The following is a 16408-nucleotide window of genomic DNA, read 5'->3' on the forward strand; positions in this document are numbered from 1 at the left end:
AAAGCGAGCAGAGCATGTTTACAGCTTCTGATGCTTAGTCACCAGTCCTTACACAGTAGCCTAATAATCTTGTGCATCTGGGCCGCTCATTATCAGGCCATTCAGCTTTATATCCTGCGCACAAACGTGTGTGACACACATCGCATGTGGCAAAAATGAGTGTGAATGCAAAGGTATGGATTTAAGAGAGATATGAAGACCAGCGGCTGCAGCTTGCTTGACTTGGCTATCTTGTCTGATTTACCCTGGGATCAGTTCAACAAGCCTCGGCTATAAATAGACATAGTGAGTGTTCTTGGGCAGACCACTGTGGTAGTGTGCATGTGTGTGTTTGTGTGTGTGTGTGTGTGTGTGTGTGTGTGTGTGTGTGTGTGTGTGTGTGTGTCTGTGCGTGTATCTTTAAGAATTCAGCTGTAATTTGAGCCCTATGAGAGAGAGAGAGAGAGAGAGAGAGAGAGAGAGAGAGAGAGAGAGAGAGAGAGAGAGAGAGAGAGAGAGTTACCACACACACCAACAACCACCCCCCCACCCTCCATCATCTCTGTAATCGAGCGTCGAGCTGCGTGATCTGCACCCCTACAATTATGCACGCTTCGTGCTGGACGGGATTCTCGCTAAACGCCGCAAAGCTGGCGCAGGGACGGAGCTCCAGCCCCACCGCATCCCCCGCGACTTGTTAGCGTGTGCGTGTGCGTGTGGAGCGAGAGGCGGGCTTCGTCTTGTTTATCAAAAAAAAAATGCCTCGACATGGCTCCGACTCAACGAACGCGGCTCTGCGAGCGACCCCCCGGAAACCGTAGCCAGCTGAGAGAGTGAGGCGCAAGTCATCTTAATGAAAGTCATAAGGTGAGTCCATCTCAGATCTCGTGTTTGCTCGGGTTTCCGATCGTGTGCGCGGCTGGTACACACAAACACGAGCAGGCCAGTGTTATTTATCCCCCCACCCCACCATCAACACATTGCACAGGCACAGCAGCTGGCCAAGCAATGCGGCGTGGATCGGCCTTGTGTGGGCTGTTACATACACTATTCCTCGCTTTGAAGGCGATCCTCTATGATAACATGTTTGCTTAGTGATCGATGCTGGCCGGCATCTCTTTAATGCGATCCGGTGATGCGCGTTAAGACTTATTTTCGAGGGGCTATCGTTTCCTCGCTGTTTAGAGGGGGATAAAAAAAAAAACGCGTTTTACGCAAGCGCATTTCAGCCTCGGTCGTTATAGGAACACATGAAGCAAAAACAACCTTCCAGGAAGAAACGCGCTGCAGTCCTGCACGGAGGAAACAGACACCACTTCCCAGAAAATTGAGACCAGGCCTGCGCTGGAGGCGGGCCTGAACATGCCAGTCTCAATCTGGGTAGTGAAGGCTGTGATAAATCAGTGTGGGTCTCATGGTGTGAGTTTGGGGTTAATTTCTCAGAAACTTTCCACCTTGTAACTTGTAGCACATCTGCTTTTATGCCTCATGGGGGCATGCATTTTTCAGAATAATTGGCTGTAATGATGCATTGCATGAGGCTTGATTGGAGGTTTTATTAATCACTGTGCCTCTCACAGCCTAAAGAGTGTTTGCAGGTTGCTGCCTTCTGCCTTTCCATGGTTTCCCCCACTCTCATAATCACCGTCTCATATTTAGCTTTTGCTTGAACTCTCGCGGCTCATTGAGCAGCAGCCAAGTTTATTGTGAGGGGTTTAACATGTATGAATCTCCCAAAGAAACACATCGCACGTGCTCGGCGCTTTGCTCTCCTTGGTGCTTCAGCTGTTTCTTTATCCTTAAGTTGACCTCGGTAACCATTTGTCCTTGGCGGCAGGGTCCTTCATGGCTCATTCAGGATACAAACATGAGTGTGTGTACCTAAAACAACCCCTCACTGCACTTTGTGAGAATGGCCAAAGGATGCCTTGCTTAGAAACCCAGAAATGTATGGAGTCTTTAAGTGTCCCTCTCATAACAAAAAGTCTTTGTGCCTCGCAGCACAGCACGTTAAAGCACTGGTGCTCGCTGCCCACTAATGCATCAGGCCCACAGGCAGGCACAAGGAGAGGACTCTGTGGAATTGGCTTTTCTTTCCCTGGTGACTCTTTCTTGGCTCCAGTGCTTCAGTGAAGTTCGCTGTTTGTCCTCAGGCATTCTTCTGGCTTAACGCAGGAACAAAGGCAGGTAGAAAATCAGCAAGGCCAGAGCCCCATGGAGTGAGATGCGAGTTATGCGTGCCTGAGCTTAGAGATGTTAATACTGCGTTTGTTTAAAGTTAACTGGCTCGGCCACTTAGCAAGAGTCAAATATTTGCATATAAGTCAATATGCAAATTGCTCAGTGCAACACTGGATTTACAGTAGCTGCACTGTGCCTTTGTCCAGACTTTGTCCTGACATATATTTACTGGCTCCAAGCCAATGTGCATGCACAGCTGCTAACTCTGCATCTATTTTTTCTTATAGCCTCACTTTTTATCCCATCATAGCTATGACAAATGGGTGGCCACAGTGCAGAGTTCTGCTGCACACCAGGTTACTCCAAGGCCTAGATTTGGACTTAAATTATGCATAGGTATGGAACGGAGTTTATTGACCCACCCAGTGCTGATCACCCTGTATATCATGGTCCCATGCTCCACTTTCATTTTCCAACACATGGCTGAGCTGTGCCACCGGGGATGCTCGCACAACCCCCCTAAAATAGAAAATGGAGTGTTAGCCTGCATTAGAGCCGTGTGATCAATTCGGCGTTGATATTGTGATTTCTACTTGAGTGCTCATATCGTGCGTTCCAAAACGTGTCATGGACATGTCAACCGAAGTCCATGGTGCCTTAAAAAGCACAATCTTATCTCTTTTGATTGTCAGTTTAAGCAGATGAGCATTTTTGTTGTAGAAGAGCTTCCTGAGAAAGGAGGTGTGTGTGTTTGTGTGTTTGTGGTTTAAGAAGCCGTTCGTCCTGAAACCACAGTAACTGGTTTCACATACAGATATTTGGTACTTAAGTCCTCTCCGAAGAGCCACACCTCCTCTGTAACGCCGACCCAGGAAGTCATACATTAACTAGTCATTGCCAAAAACTCAACTCGTCACATTTCTCAGCCGGCTCGCCAGCCAGGTTGTAGCAGAAGGATAAGTTGAACGCTACTTGTTATGTAAATATCTGTGATAGTTGGTCATTTCCCACATTACATGAGGATTAATCCACCTTTCCCGGTTGAAGGCAGCGTCAGCTCTTCTACAGCAGCCTGGTTAAAAATTGACTGGGCCCCTAACGGCAGGTGTGTGTTTTTTTTGTTTTTTTTTTATTCTGACGGATTGTTCGTGTTGTCAGAGGTCACCAAATACGAGACGCGGCAGCTGCTATGGTTCGGCTGACCTGAGGGTGTCAAGTGGCACCAGAGGAATATGGAGTCCTTGTGTTTGTCCACATGTTCAGAATTGGACACTGTGCAGTTGTGAAGCTGTGTGATTGAGTCATACCTTCAGGTCCACGCTCACATGATTGGCTGAAATCACAGGAGAGGAGAAGGAGCTTGTAAATGCAGATTCTACATGTATGTCATGTGTTTTCCATGAAAATAACAAACATATATTTCCATTCATATGCAACAATAAGTGTTTTTGTGGAGAAAGTCGAATATAGTCTTTAACACCCGCTGAATTTTGTTGGAAGCTTTGTCTGTTTGTTTACAGAAACAGATCACGGCCAACTGCCCCTGTCTAACCTTTACCCCACTTTTCTCTCCATCCTCCCACAGTGGGGTTGGGTGGCCATGGACCCATTCAGCCTGCTTATCCTCACCATCTCGGTGACCAGTTTCCTCACCTTCCAGTGGCTCTTCCACAAAGTCAGCCCCTGGATGTCCATGCGCATCAGCCCCGGCTTCCTCAGCCTCAGCGACAAGCAGAAGGTGGAGTGGAACTCAAGGTGACCTGACCTGAACTCATGATCTCGATGAGCCTGAATATCTACATGCTTTAGCTGGGTCCAAAGATACTCTCTGCCAGGCAACCCACGTATTTCCTGGGACGCTAGTATCTGACTCACTGGTAGGATGCACTGTGTATTTTGCGATGTTTGCCACAGCTTCAAGGTGCCAGCAGCATGTTGGAAACTCAGAGGATGGGTGTTTTGTTTTGTTTTGTTTTTTTGGCTGTGGCTTTTTGTCCGTTTAACATGTAACAAATACAACCCCCGACTCCAAAAACATCAGCACGCTGTATGAAACATCAGTAAAAACAGAATGCAGATGAGCTGTTTTTTAACTTTTTGCACTCATGTTCACACAGTGTTGAGCAGATACAGTCGAGGAGCATTTTAGCTGTAGAGCTTCCTGAGAAAGAAAGTGTGCGTCTGTGGTTTTAGAAGCCGTGTGTGCTGAAACCACAGTGACCTGTTTCAGCGCACGTACTGATACTTCATACTTTTGTGAGATCGACGCAGGAAGTCAGACACCGACTCGTCATTCATGCAGTCACATGTTCACGAAGAGGTGAACCTCGCTTCATCCTCGCTTGTGAATGGCTGAGCCTTTCCAGGACGCCCCTTTCACACCCAATCATGACACTATGTCGAAAAAGAATTCGCACGTTTTGTTTTATTCATGTTTTACAGCATCCCAACTTTTTTCAAATCGAGCTTGTGCTTCTTTCTGACTGATGCAGTAAAATCTTGCTTAGTTTTTACAGATTGTACACACAAAAAATCCTGAATCCATGAATTTTTCATATGAACTAATATTCTTAAGTTGTCTTATACAACCGTGTTTTCGAGCTTGTTGCCGTCATTCCTCTTGGGTGAGGTAACATTTTACTGACAAATTTCGTTGCTGGCATCAGCAGCACAAGCAGTCACACTGGTATGAAACAAATCCCCAGTTTAAAGTTATCCTTATCAATTTAATGCCATAGTTTTTAGCGTAAAGAGGCTCCTCCTGTTCCAGCTTTGACCGGTCATGGCCACCATTGTAGTGTTTGCCTCTGTCTGCTAATAGACTCCACTGTGGACTTGTATTTAGCAGCGGTGCCACATCCGTCAATTTGAAGGATCAATTTAATGAAGTGCCTCAAATGTTAAATATACTGATACCTTCCTCTGACAGTCGGATCATCCTTGTCTCATTCCATCAACAGAACTGTTTTGTTTCCGCAGTCCGTCAGTCACAGTGAGCAGGAAAGTGGGAATGCTTCAGGGCCGCGGTGTTCATACTGATGACGAGGCCGTTTGATCAGACGGAGTGTCAGCTGTTGGCATCTGCGAACTTGTTATGGGAACACTGCAGATACTGGAACAACTAGATCAGAACGGAAAGATGGAGCGTGCTTGAGCCTTGAGAGAGACAGACAGGCTGCTGTGATCTTTAAGCCAGCGCTCCGCTGCAGATCGAAGGCCGTTGAGTGCCCGGCGGGGAAGAGTGTTCCGAGGATCCGGCCTGGTCCAACTTGCATTAATCATTCATTTTCATTTTCTTTCATTGCTCATGAGAGCACTATTGAAATTGAAATGGTCATGTGGTTTATGAGCAAATGAAAATTAACGATCGGTGGGCATGGGTCCAGGCTATGGGGATCCCTGTTGGGGTGCATGACTTTACAGATTGTATTTAAACAGTGTTACAGTCAGTGTGGCTGTCCTTCTGTCTGTCTGTCTGACTGACTGACTGTCTCACTGCCTTAATGACTGACTGGGACTGTGTGCCGCTCTGCCTGACCCTTCAGCAGTGTTTAATCTCTTAGCCTAATTGGTCTGAATCTGTGTGCAGGCCTGACAGGCAATCAGCTGATTCACGGCGAGTGCTACAAATCCAACCAGAGAGCGGCTCCGAGGCACTTTTCAAGAATAAAGAGAAATGCTTGCTCTTCCTTTAAAGTGCTTATCTAACAGGAAATCTGTCACGTGTCCGTATCTGCCCTTGTCGGACAGGAATTAGATGTTTGTCATGTTTGTTTCGGTTTTCATTCCAGGACGGTGTCGACGTTTCACGCACTGTTGGTGGGAATCTTCTGTCTCCACATCTTGTTGTTTGATGATGCCGTCAATGAAGACCCAGTCTGGTGAGAGTTCGGCAGTGCATGGGGTTCTAGTAAGAGAGATTCTAGCTATATAAAGAGTTTTTTTTACCCTTTACAAAACCAAAAACACGAGCACACAAGTGTAAAGAATGGAATAAACTGTCTGTTTGCCTGCTTTAAGGTGACCTTTAAACATTAGCATGGTCAGCTAATTAGCTGATCACCTACCGGAGTAACCTGGCATTACTTCCAAGGCCCAGAGGTAATGTTAGCATACAGCTAAGGTAATGAGAGCTGATAAAATCTGCTCGCCCCAGTTGTCGTGTTCATAAATTGGCCAGACATGAGAAACCTGCTGTTTCAAAAATCAGCAGGCCTGTTGAGCTGTAGATCTTCCACTGTTATCAAAGTAAACTGCATATGTGCGGGAACGGAAAGCTTGACAGGAGGAAGAGTAATGAGAGGGTGGGGCTTAGTGCTAAGACAAAGTCTGGCAAATTTAGCTGTTAGTTCGATTCTAAAGTGACGATGTCCACCTCTGCTTGACGGGAGTGGGAAACCCCCTGTAGGCTTTGACGTATCTAGCTTCTGTCTACCTCAGTTTCCTTTTTGATACCACTTTTGTGTGTTTGTTTCTTTCAACAGGGGAGACCCTACACTGGTGAAGACTAATGTTGCCATCACAACAGGCTACCTCATATCCGGTAAGAGAAACATCCAGTTCACAGTGTTGACGGTAGTCAAAGTGAAACCATGAGAACATGCACGTAATTGATAAAAAGATGTGATAAAGTTCATCAGCCCTCACTTAAAGGCCATTGAGAGCAAGCTCCCTCCTCCACTGCTCCCCTGATAACAACACACATAAAATACATCTAAAAATTTCCCTTGCATATAAAGCAATAAAACTAAAATACAATACTTCACAAGATTTCACAAGAGAGAGGTTAAGGATCATGGTTATCCTGAGAGATAACACCGAGTCAAATGAAAGACCTGCGCTCACACTGCTTTGTTCATCAAAACAGATGTAAATTGATTAACAGGGATCAGCTTGTTTATGCAGGTTGATCCATTTGCATGGTCTTCCAGAGCCTGACTGCTAACGTCTGCCTCCCAACTGTCTCATATAGCAAACATGGCTGTGCTCTAAAGCCATCTTCAGTTGTTCAGACTGCATCGAGGGGTTTATGAATAGAGGCAGATGAATGGATATGAATTACATCACCTGAGGATATGAATGAGCCTTGGCCCAACTGCCCTTTATCAATTGTCTGTACTTGAAATGTTTTGATTGCACCAATAATGCCTTATCTCTGTTTCCCCCTGTTTGTTTTCCAGATCTGCTGCTAATATTTTACTATTGGAAGGCGATAGGCGACAAGTTTTTTGTAATTCACCATCTGGCAGCGTTGTATGCTTACTACTATGTACTGGTGAGTGCCCTATTGTCCAATAGCAGAACGTGCAGGCAAGATGGGAAGGAGACAACCAAGGGTGAACAGCCGTGTCCTGTCAGGTTGGGTGTTTTTAACTGGTTTAGCCACCGTTCAGTCAGTGTCCATGACTGTCCCCACGCAGCCATGCAGCTCATGTAGGTTAGTTAAATATGCACAAGCCAAGGCCAGCATGGTCACTGCAAACAGAGGAGGAGACTGTATGGATGTTTACAATCTACCTCTAGTAATGTACTTCTTGTTGAGTTACAGTATCAGCTGCTGTCCATGAGAGATGGTATGTTCCAGCAGGTGTCCTTGTTTGCCTGCCATTATTAACGTATGGCTATTTTATTTTTTTTAGCTTTTTAGAAATGCAACCGTTTAGATGGTTTTGAGAGGATTGGATGAACTGCACTGATAATTGCAGGTGTCAAGTCGGTTCACTCGGGTGTAGCGGTTGTTAGAGCTGCACTTTTAAAGCCCTTTAACCAAAGAACAATGACGACTAACCCTTGTTATACTCCAGCTCAGCTGCTTGGTGAAGGCTGTATTGGCACCATTCTGTGTCATTTATGGGAAATCATCAGCGGGTATTGGCAACAGCCTGATGATAATTTCACAACTCATCTGAAGTGCTAATTAGTGACTCATTGGTTATTGCTGCACTGCTAGCGCTCTTATGTAGACACGCAGATAGCTCAGCGTACTCGGCATTAATGGGCAGTGCTGTTCACTCTTGGTTCAATCTGAAACCCTCTAGGTCGCCAGGATCCGCGGATAATTATGACGGAAATGAATGACTATGGTATTTTTTGCATGGAATGCTCAATGATGGTACTGGCTGAAGACCCCCTCCCCCCTCACCTTGCCCTTACAGTTTCTGTGCTTTCTGTTTGTTTTACTGACCCCCCCTTAAATGTTGTGTGAATCTGACATAAGCTGAACTTTTCTGAGCTTAGCGCAGCTGAATGCCTAACTGTAACCACTGTGTGCATGCTGGCAGTTCTGAAGCGTTTTACAAAGACAGGGCTTCCTCTCTTGTTACTGTGCATGCCAACAAACAGTATTTAACCTCCTTAATTACTTACCTGCCTACCTACAGTACCTCCCACCTGTCTGTTTTTGTGCCAGAGCCTAGTTCTGCCTCCTCCTTCTCTTCCTTACACTCCTCCTGAGACTCCCCGATGAGGGAAAAGTGACAAAGCCACTCCAAAAAAATGTCAACCACATGACCCCAAGTGCATCAGCAGATAGCCAGGCCCATTTTCTAACACCATGTTGAATGTACTCTGTCAGGTGTTTGAAACAAATACAGAACTGCTGTTGTTAATGTTCTTAAAAGTCAGTCTTTTACACCCATTTTATTTTAGTTAAGCAAACTCAGGGAATTCAGTTTGTTCCCCTGCAGTACATGTTCTGTATTTTTCTACATAGAAAAAATGCAAAAGGACGTACAGTGTGCATTGCTCTGCCTCTGAATGGCCATACTTCAACTGGTTTTGGATTTTTTAAAAATGTGCTTTACATTGCTTAGTACTGTTCTTTTGGTTTTCAATTGCCATTGGCAAATGATTACATGATGTTGGTTAAAAAGCGGTAAAGCACTATGGACATTTGGTATCAAGCACGTGTTTAGTGTAAACCCTTCAGTCCAGATTTACATCGTACCCTGATCCACATCCCAGTCACCGGCTGGATTTACAGATTTCTTTTTTCTTTAATGTGACACATCAGATTACATTTTTTTGTCTGCCTTCACTGTATTGTGAATGAGGAATATTACTTTTCCACATTTCTGTCCCAGAGGAATAATAATAAGAGTAAAGCGGTGTCACATCTAAATTCAGTGACTGACTGTAAATCCAGCCTTTCATGTAGAGAACCAGAGCAAGCACCTAAAACTATTATGTAAATGAGATGAAGTAGGCCATACTGTTACTGGACACTCACGACGGTTTCCTCAAACTAGACCTGAAATTCATGCGGGATAACAGAATGATTGCTCCGCATTAGTCAACTGTGGAAGGGGAAAAAAAAGCCACGTTACTGTAGCCGTGTTACATTTGCGGTTAAAAACAAATTGGCGAACCCTTGATGTCATTTTCATTTTATTTAGTTCTGTACCCAGTCAAATTTGTCATATGTTGTCAAAGTGTCTTTATTAGTTAATGTGTTGAGTGTGTATATGTGGAAGTATTCATGTCAGATACACGATGATTCTGCCTACTCAATATTCAACCCTGAGGCACGCAGCCAAATTAAGAATCCAGTTTAGTTAGATTTGGGACACCTGGATTTAAAGAAAATACAAAGCATCTTAATGTCATGAGCTTGTTGGTATGTTTTGATTATTGATTAGTCACTAATGTCTTGGTCAGAAGTCATTTTATGTTTTTCTTTCTAATAGCACCATAATGTGTCTTTGTGTGTGTTTTAACAGTCAAGTGTAGCTTAATCAAAAAGATGGAAGCGTGATGTGTAAATATTAGCTGCATGCTTTCTTCTCAGTGTTGTAAGTGTTGCTTCTTATTTGCTTCCAATTGTGGTGGCATCTTTTCTTTTTATTTTTCTTCTAATATATCTGTCTGTCTGTCTCTGTGTCCTCCGCTGACTTTTAACATAACTCGCCCCTCTTCAAACCCTACATGCAAAAACTGCCAACATCAAGTCGGGTTGTGTCATCCCCGTTCATGCAAAAACTACCAAAAGTGTTTTGTGTCATTGAGAAACGCAGAGCAGGTCTTGATCTAGATGGGGACTTCTTTATTCCTGTCTTGTCTGCTGCTATTGCTGTTGTGTTGCACTGAGCAGATATGATGCCCAGTCACAGTATGGACTTACCAGTTCCTAGAGGTACTAGCATGCTCATGCTAGGTGGAAAGTTTTCATCATATGGTACAAAAACTGAAATGCCCTGTTTGTATCATATAGTAAGTATGTTTCAGTGACCAGTTCTTGTTTCAGCCCTGACGGTAAGTCTTCTTTTACGTGCTGCACAAGTCAGGCCACGAGCCAAATAACCTCGAGTTATATGTCCTTTGCGCGTTTTGTAGTGAAATTGAATGCCGTGGTTTTAATATTAATTTTGAGTTTGACTTAGGTAAAAATCACAGCACTCAATTTCTATAATGTGCTTTTTTCAGGGAACATTTAATTCCAGTTTATTTGGCCGATGGCACAATTTTAACAGCATCGCTTTGGTCTTGAGTGCTTAATGTTCAAAGGTTACAGCTGATTTAGAAAGGTAGGTCAGTGTTTAAGATGGGGTGTCCTGAAAACATCTTGGTTTGAAGATCATCTTCACTACATTTAGCAGCAGCTGGAAATTGCGACCAGGTATTAATACACACATCGTTAGCTTCATCGGGAATTGTTCGGTTCAGGCACATGGTGGGTAAAACCAGCTGAAGATGATCTGATACCTAAGACAACATGGAATTCAGGCCCTGATCTAAGCGACACTGCTCTTTATTCTGCATGGCTTCTGATTGCTCCTTATATAATGGTGGCTGGCTGAATGTATGTATGGTTGTACAGTATGTATAAGCCTGTGCCATGTTGATATTTGCTCAGTACCTCTGAAACGTTGAGACGTTACGCAGAGGATTGGCCTTGCTGTGCGGTCTTTGCAGCGTGGTTCTCTGCTCTCTGGGTGAAAAGACACATGTGAGCTAGCAATAGTTGGCATATAGTTTGTTGTCAGGGTGCATTTGTGATTATTACCTTAATACTTGAGTGAGGTGATTATTATATTAGTAAATGCAAAAATGTTTCTTTTTGTGTTGCCATTTTTGGGTTTTCCGTCTTGTGTTTTGAGGTTTTTCAAGGGGTAGATGATCAAGATGTTTCTGCTGATGTACTGTGATATTAGGCATCTTATACTATAGAAAGAAAAAACAGTCGTTGCCTCACTAGAAGCCAGCTCAGCATTGGTCTGACTGATGCTTTTGCCAAGATTAACAGGCCATATTTTTCAGCATACTTTCGCTTTATTCCATAACAAGGTATCTCAAAAATCTAACTCTCGATTTTCATTTGATTAGTTGTGGATTTCCATGAATCCCAAAGAATTTGGTGACCAATATTGTTTTGGTTTTTGTTTTTGTTTGTACAATACTATCTAAAAGGATGAGTAATTTCTTTTTTTTGATTCTGGCGCCATACTCAAGCAATGCTCAGGACATTCATGCTCCTTTCAAGAAAAAGTGTCAACAGGCCTCGACTGTGAACAGATTGCTTGGATTAAAATCTCTTGCTTGGCCATCAGAAGTAATCAAAAGTTCTGAGGCAGTTAATCTGTTCCTTGTGCACATCACCACTTCTCTATGCTCCTTTCATAGTGAGGACGAGTCTCCGCTCACAATACATCAAGCGAATGAATCATTAGGAAGTCAAATTAAAGACCGGGCTAATTTTGGCCCTCAAAACTTGAAGGAATAATTGTGCGCCCTGAAGGAGAAGGCTCTTTTGTTAGATCTGCCAAATCTATATTTGGTGAGGACCTCACCTAATTTTAGACCTGAGTAATACTGTAAAAGCATATCTTGAAATATGAAATATCATACCGTTATGTCCCAAGAGGCCTTGGAATTGTAGACATATAGCAACCATTTTGTCTAAAATGATAGTCTCTGTTAATTGTACATTCGACAGCATTGAAGGTACTGACGCTATAAATAAAACAGATCTGCAAGTAGATTTTCAGTCCATGGGTGCAACGATTAAATGATGGGGAGGAAAATCAACTGGTCCTCAAACAATACTATTAGCATTATTACAAATGTGTTGGTGTTTTGTGCGCTGAGGGCAGTTTTTCTTTCTTCTTGCAGTAGTATTGAGCAGTAGTAGTAGTATAATTTTTATGGTAGTATTGTATCAAACTTGGTAAATGCTGGTATTGTAACAATATAACCTGAGTCACCTTGTTACTCTCAGGACCAGGTGGTACATCAGCTTCATGCCGGCTGATGCAAATGATTTGGTGTCTTGCTTTTGTCCCTTTCATGTTTCGTGCTCTTCCTCTTCTCACCTTGTTCTTCCAGGGCCAAGGAATGTTGCCTTATTTTGCTAACTTCCGGCTGCTTGCTGAGTTTTCTACACCGTGTGTGAACCAGCGGTACGTACCTGCTTGTGAATGACCTGGGATTCGGCTCTTAACATTCAGGGTCGGAGCCCTGTTGACAGCATTTCTGGAGATTATATGTCAGAATGTGTAAATGTTGTGAGGAATTTTAATGACATGGATGTAATCCGCTGCTTGTTGCATGTTCTCAGATTATTTGAGGGTTGTCCAAATCCTCTTTAAACCTTTTATCTGGATTAAGTCAAACATACCTTAGAGAACAGTCCCGCAACTGTTTTATATTTACATCTTTTCCTGCTATACTCTGTTTCTTAATCATGTGTTGTGTTTCAGCTGGTTCTTCGAGGTACTAGGTTATCCTAAATCCTCCCGGCCAAACATGGCGAATGGCGTTGCTATGGCTGTAGTCTTTTTCATGGTCCGCATCGCCGTCATGCCAGTCTACTACAGTCGCATGTATGCGGTCTACGGCACTGAAGCCTTCTACCTGGTGCCCTGGGGTGGCCGTGTAGCCTGGATCTGCTCCAGTATCTGCTTGGACGTCATGAACATTATGTGGATGCATAAGATAGCCCGCGGCTGCTACAGAGTGTTGCGCTCGGCACGCCAGAGCAAAACTGGCACACCTCAGGAGAATGGGAAGACGGATTAAGGGAAGCAGGGTGTCAGTGGTGAGGAAACGCCACAAGAGACAAAAAAACGATGTCACTCTCAGTGCATCGGCGAGCAGCGGTGTGGACACTTGCCTGTCACACCTGGGACAAGTGATATCACTGGAGCGAATGTAATGAGGGAATTTCTTTGGGCACAGTCACTGAGATGTACAGATGGACCCTTTAACTGGCCATCCCGAAGCCATGAAATGACCTCTTAGCAATACTCTGTGTGCATGGCCAATTATTTTTCTCTTGAACAATTTACCACCACACAAAAGAGGTCGTCCTGGGACAACGAACTGTCAGCCCCACCACGAATTGTCAAAAAGTTTACCATTCTTTACTTAGTTAGTGCTCAACAAAAGACTTTCAAATGTTTTTTTAATATTATTATTATTGTTATTATTATTATTATTATTATTATTATTATTATTATTACTGTTGCCTGAGTCCCAGAATAAAAGTGATGAAATATGAGTCAAATGTTCATAATGAAGCAAAGATTTGAGGGAACTTCAAAAACATTCGGTAATTCCTCATTCATGGTCAGTGCCATAAAATCATTGTCAGATGCCTGTTGAGGAGAATGGTCTGTTTTTTCCCCCATGAGTCTTGGGCTAGATTTGCAAGGAGTTGATTGCCTCAAGATGGGATTGCATGGGCAATTGCAAAAGAAGAGTAAGTACAGATAAATCACTTCATCCCTCACCTACTGTCATTTAAAAAGCCAGCCTTTTAAGATGTTTATTGCGATATCGTGAGTCTCGGTTGCATTTGAATGGTTCATTTAAACCGTGTTGTCAGTACACTGTATGTCATCTGTTTCTTTTGTCTTGCTGGTGTCAAGGCAGTTCTGAAAGATACAATGAAAGAAAGCTGTTTGTTTTATGAAAAGGAGGACAGACATGCTAAAAGGGAAACTGAATGTCATCCCTGTGTTTGTACACTTCAAGAAACACTGAAGCAACAGATATATTGTTATGCGAAAGGGTGAAACTGACCCGGGGTGCTGATTCAGAATCAGCGTCCTAGGCAAACCTATAAATCCCAGAGTTCAGTCAAAGAGCAACTGCTGTGGAGCGTTCAAGTGCACTGAGACGCTTGGTGGGATGTGTTTATGGGATTCTGTCACTGTCCAGTCCAGCATCAGGTCCTTAGGTTTTTAGAGTATCCACACCTCCTATTTGTGATATCTTTTTAGGCACAAACTGTTAAAGGAATCCCTGGGCAACATTTGCCAAACAAGCTGCATGCTGCTATATGTGTTTAAGGAATTGGAGATTTTAGCCATCAAATTTCAATCCAGCACATGATTTGAGCACATTATTTTGAATTTATTTCTGCAGTTTTATTGTGAAATCAAAGACAATAGTCAGTGTTTCGGTTGGTGATAGTTCTGTATGTGTCAAAAAAAAAAATTGTAATTGTTTTAGAGCATTGTGATACAAATAGCTTCTGCTTCATATTACATATGATTTCTGATCAGATGTTAAACACAGTGTGCACTGCCCTATTTATTCATCGGATGGATACAAGGATTGTGTTGTTTTCTTTCAGTGGACATGAGTATGTGGAGATTCACTCTGATTGTTTTCTTAAGCATTGTTCCACTGACGAGCAGTCATGATCATCTTACACTGAACACAGGAACGAGTCTGCGCGGAGGTTTTTAAGACATTGGGTCAAATTAAAAGTAATTTGTCGCTGATATCTGAAACGTGTACTTGAATTTTCATTGTAAATGTATCTTTTGAGCTGTACATCAAAAGCTTCTGTCGAACGTTTGGTGAAGCAAGAAATGGGGATGGCGAGTTGTGAAAGTCCGCCTTGCCATGTTCAGCGTTTGATTTTGTTGCCTTTTTAAAAGCTACTTCTGATTGCACAGTGAATCTTTTGTTACAACTCTTCGCAACGCTGAAAAACGTGTCGTTCTTCAGTGATTTACTTGTGTGTTTTCCATGTATGATGCCTGTCTAACGTGATTGTTTTGGCCTTTGTGATTGATCCGTTTCAAATGTAAAAACCAAGAGGCTTGTTAATGCTGGTTGCTTTAGTGCTTTTGTTTTGTCATGGTTTTAAAATTTCAGAGATTTATGTGTTTGTGCCACTGCTTAAGCCATTACTACTCCTTACTGCAGACTTTTTTTTTTTTTTTTTTTGTTAAATCCATCAGCATTTGCATACAACAGTGCCAACTTGCAACCATGATTTGATGGCTCAGATCAGTTCTGTTCACATAACGACTCGCTTTAGTTCGGCGTGGTGAAACGGTGCAAAAGACTTCTTTCAGTCACGCCATCCATCACAGACGGTGTGTTTGGAACAGGATGGACTGATTATTGATGGATGTCATCTACATTACATGTGGATATCACTATCTCACATCACAAAGAGTCAGGATACGGTGTTTGTTAATATTTCACTGGAATTAAACGGTGGCAGCGGGCCCCTTCTGGTAGAATCAGGGGCGGCTCTGTGGGCAAGGTCATGCATGGTCAGTATGGTCTTCTTCTTCATGCACCCTCTATAACTGCATGTGGTATTGCATGGGGATTGCACTGTAAACAAAATAGCATATACATTTGCAAGCAAATTTAGTTCTTTGTTTTCTTTTTTCTTATTACATGTACATATAATGTTTACTTAAACGTTATTCTTGTACTGTGTCACATAATGTAATCCACAGATGATGATAATGATGTAATGAGAACATCATAAAGCAGATATTTAGTATAATATCCAGCACAGAAATAATCAGTAAGGGAATACTTGAATACTAATCAGCACAGTTTATAACAATCTGGGCAGTGCAAATAAACATTAATCCTATGAGCATCTTGCATTATGTGCGTACCATTGTTTTTATTTATTAATCCAAGAGATGTAGGCGTAAAGCAAAGCAGATGCTGTGGTAATGGAGAGACCATGGTGCTGCTGACAGCTAGTTAAACAGGTGTTGGTGTTTCTGTTCTGAATGTTGTACGGAGTTGAGATGTGAGTAGGTGGAGTGTTTGGTGACATTCTATGAATGTATTGGAGGAGAGAAAATATTTGTCATTTACATTTTCATTTTCATTTGTTCTTTACAATAAATACCAAATTAACCGATGTGATGTGTATCATTCTGACTCGTGTAGCGTGTTTAATGAGCCTCTAATGACTTAAATATGGATTCCATCATGCTGCCAAGAACATGATCAAACTCATTAGACAAAAGCCTAATTGGTTTTA

The 16408-nt window shown here is 42.9% G+C and overlaps 1 protein-coding gene across 1 annotated transcript; it reads left to right on the forward strand.

Moving 5' to 3' along the window:
- The first annotated feature begins 536 nt into the window (after positions 1-536).
- On the forward strand, positions 537-13553 carry tlcd4a (TLC domain containing 4a). Its single transcript, XM_070985695.1, has 7 exons — positions 537-846; positions 3746-3915; positions 5952-6041; positions 6645-6703; positions 7341-7435; positions 12481-12554; positions 12855-13553. The coding sequence occupies exons 2-7, from the start codon at positions 3761-3763 to the stop codon at positions 13171-13173; spliced, it is 792 nt and encodes a 263-aa protein (XP_070841796.1). The 5' UTR covers positions 537-846; positions 3746-3760; the 3' UTR covers positions 13174-13553.
- The last annotated feature ends 2855 nt before the right edge of the window (positions 13554-16408 follow it).

Source organism: Chaetodon trifascialis, chromosome 18, assembly GCF_039877785.1.
Source record: "Chaetodon trifascialis isolate fChaTrf1 chromosome 18, fChaTrf1.hap1, whole genome shotgun sequence".
NCBI classification, from domain to species: Eukaryota; Metazoa; Chordata; class Actinopteri; order Chaetodontiformes; family Chaetodontidae; genus Chaetodon; species Chaetodon trifascialis.

Bases quoted from the DNA above. Each gene is read 5' to 3' on its own strand.
- tlcd4a (XM_070985695.1), top strand. From the start codon at position 3,761: ATGGACCCATTCAGCCTGCTTATCCTCACCATCTCGGTGACCAGTTTC. The intron at 6,704-7,340 runs GTAAGAGAAACA...TTTGTTTTCCAG, and splicing joins AACAGGCTACCTCATATCCG to ATCTGCTGCTAATATTTTAC. The intron at 12,555-12,854 runs GTACGTACCTGC...GTTGTGTTTCAG, and splicing joins ACACCGTGTGTGAACCAGCG to CTGGTTCTTCGAGGTACTAG.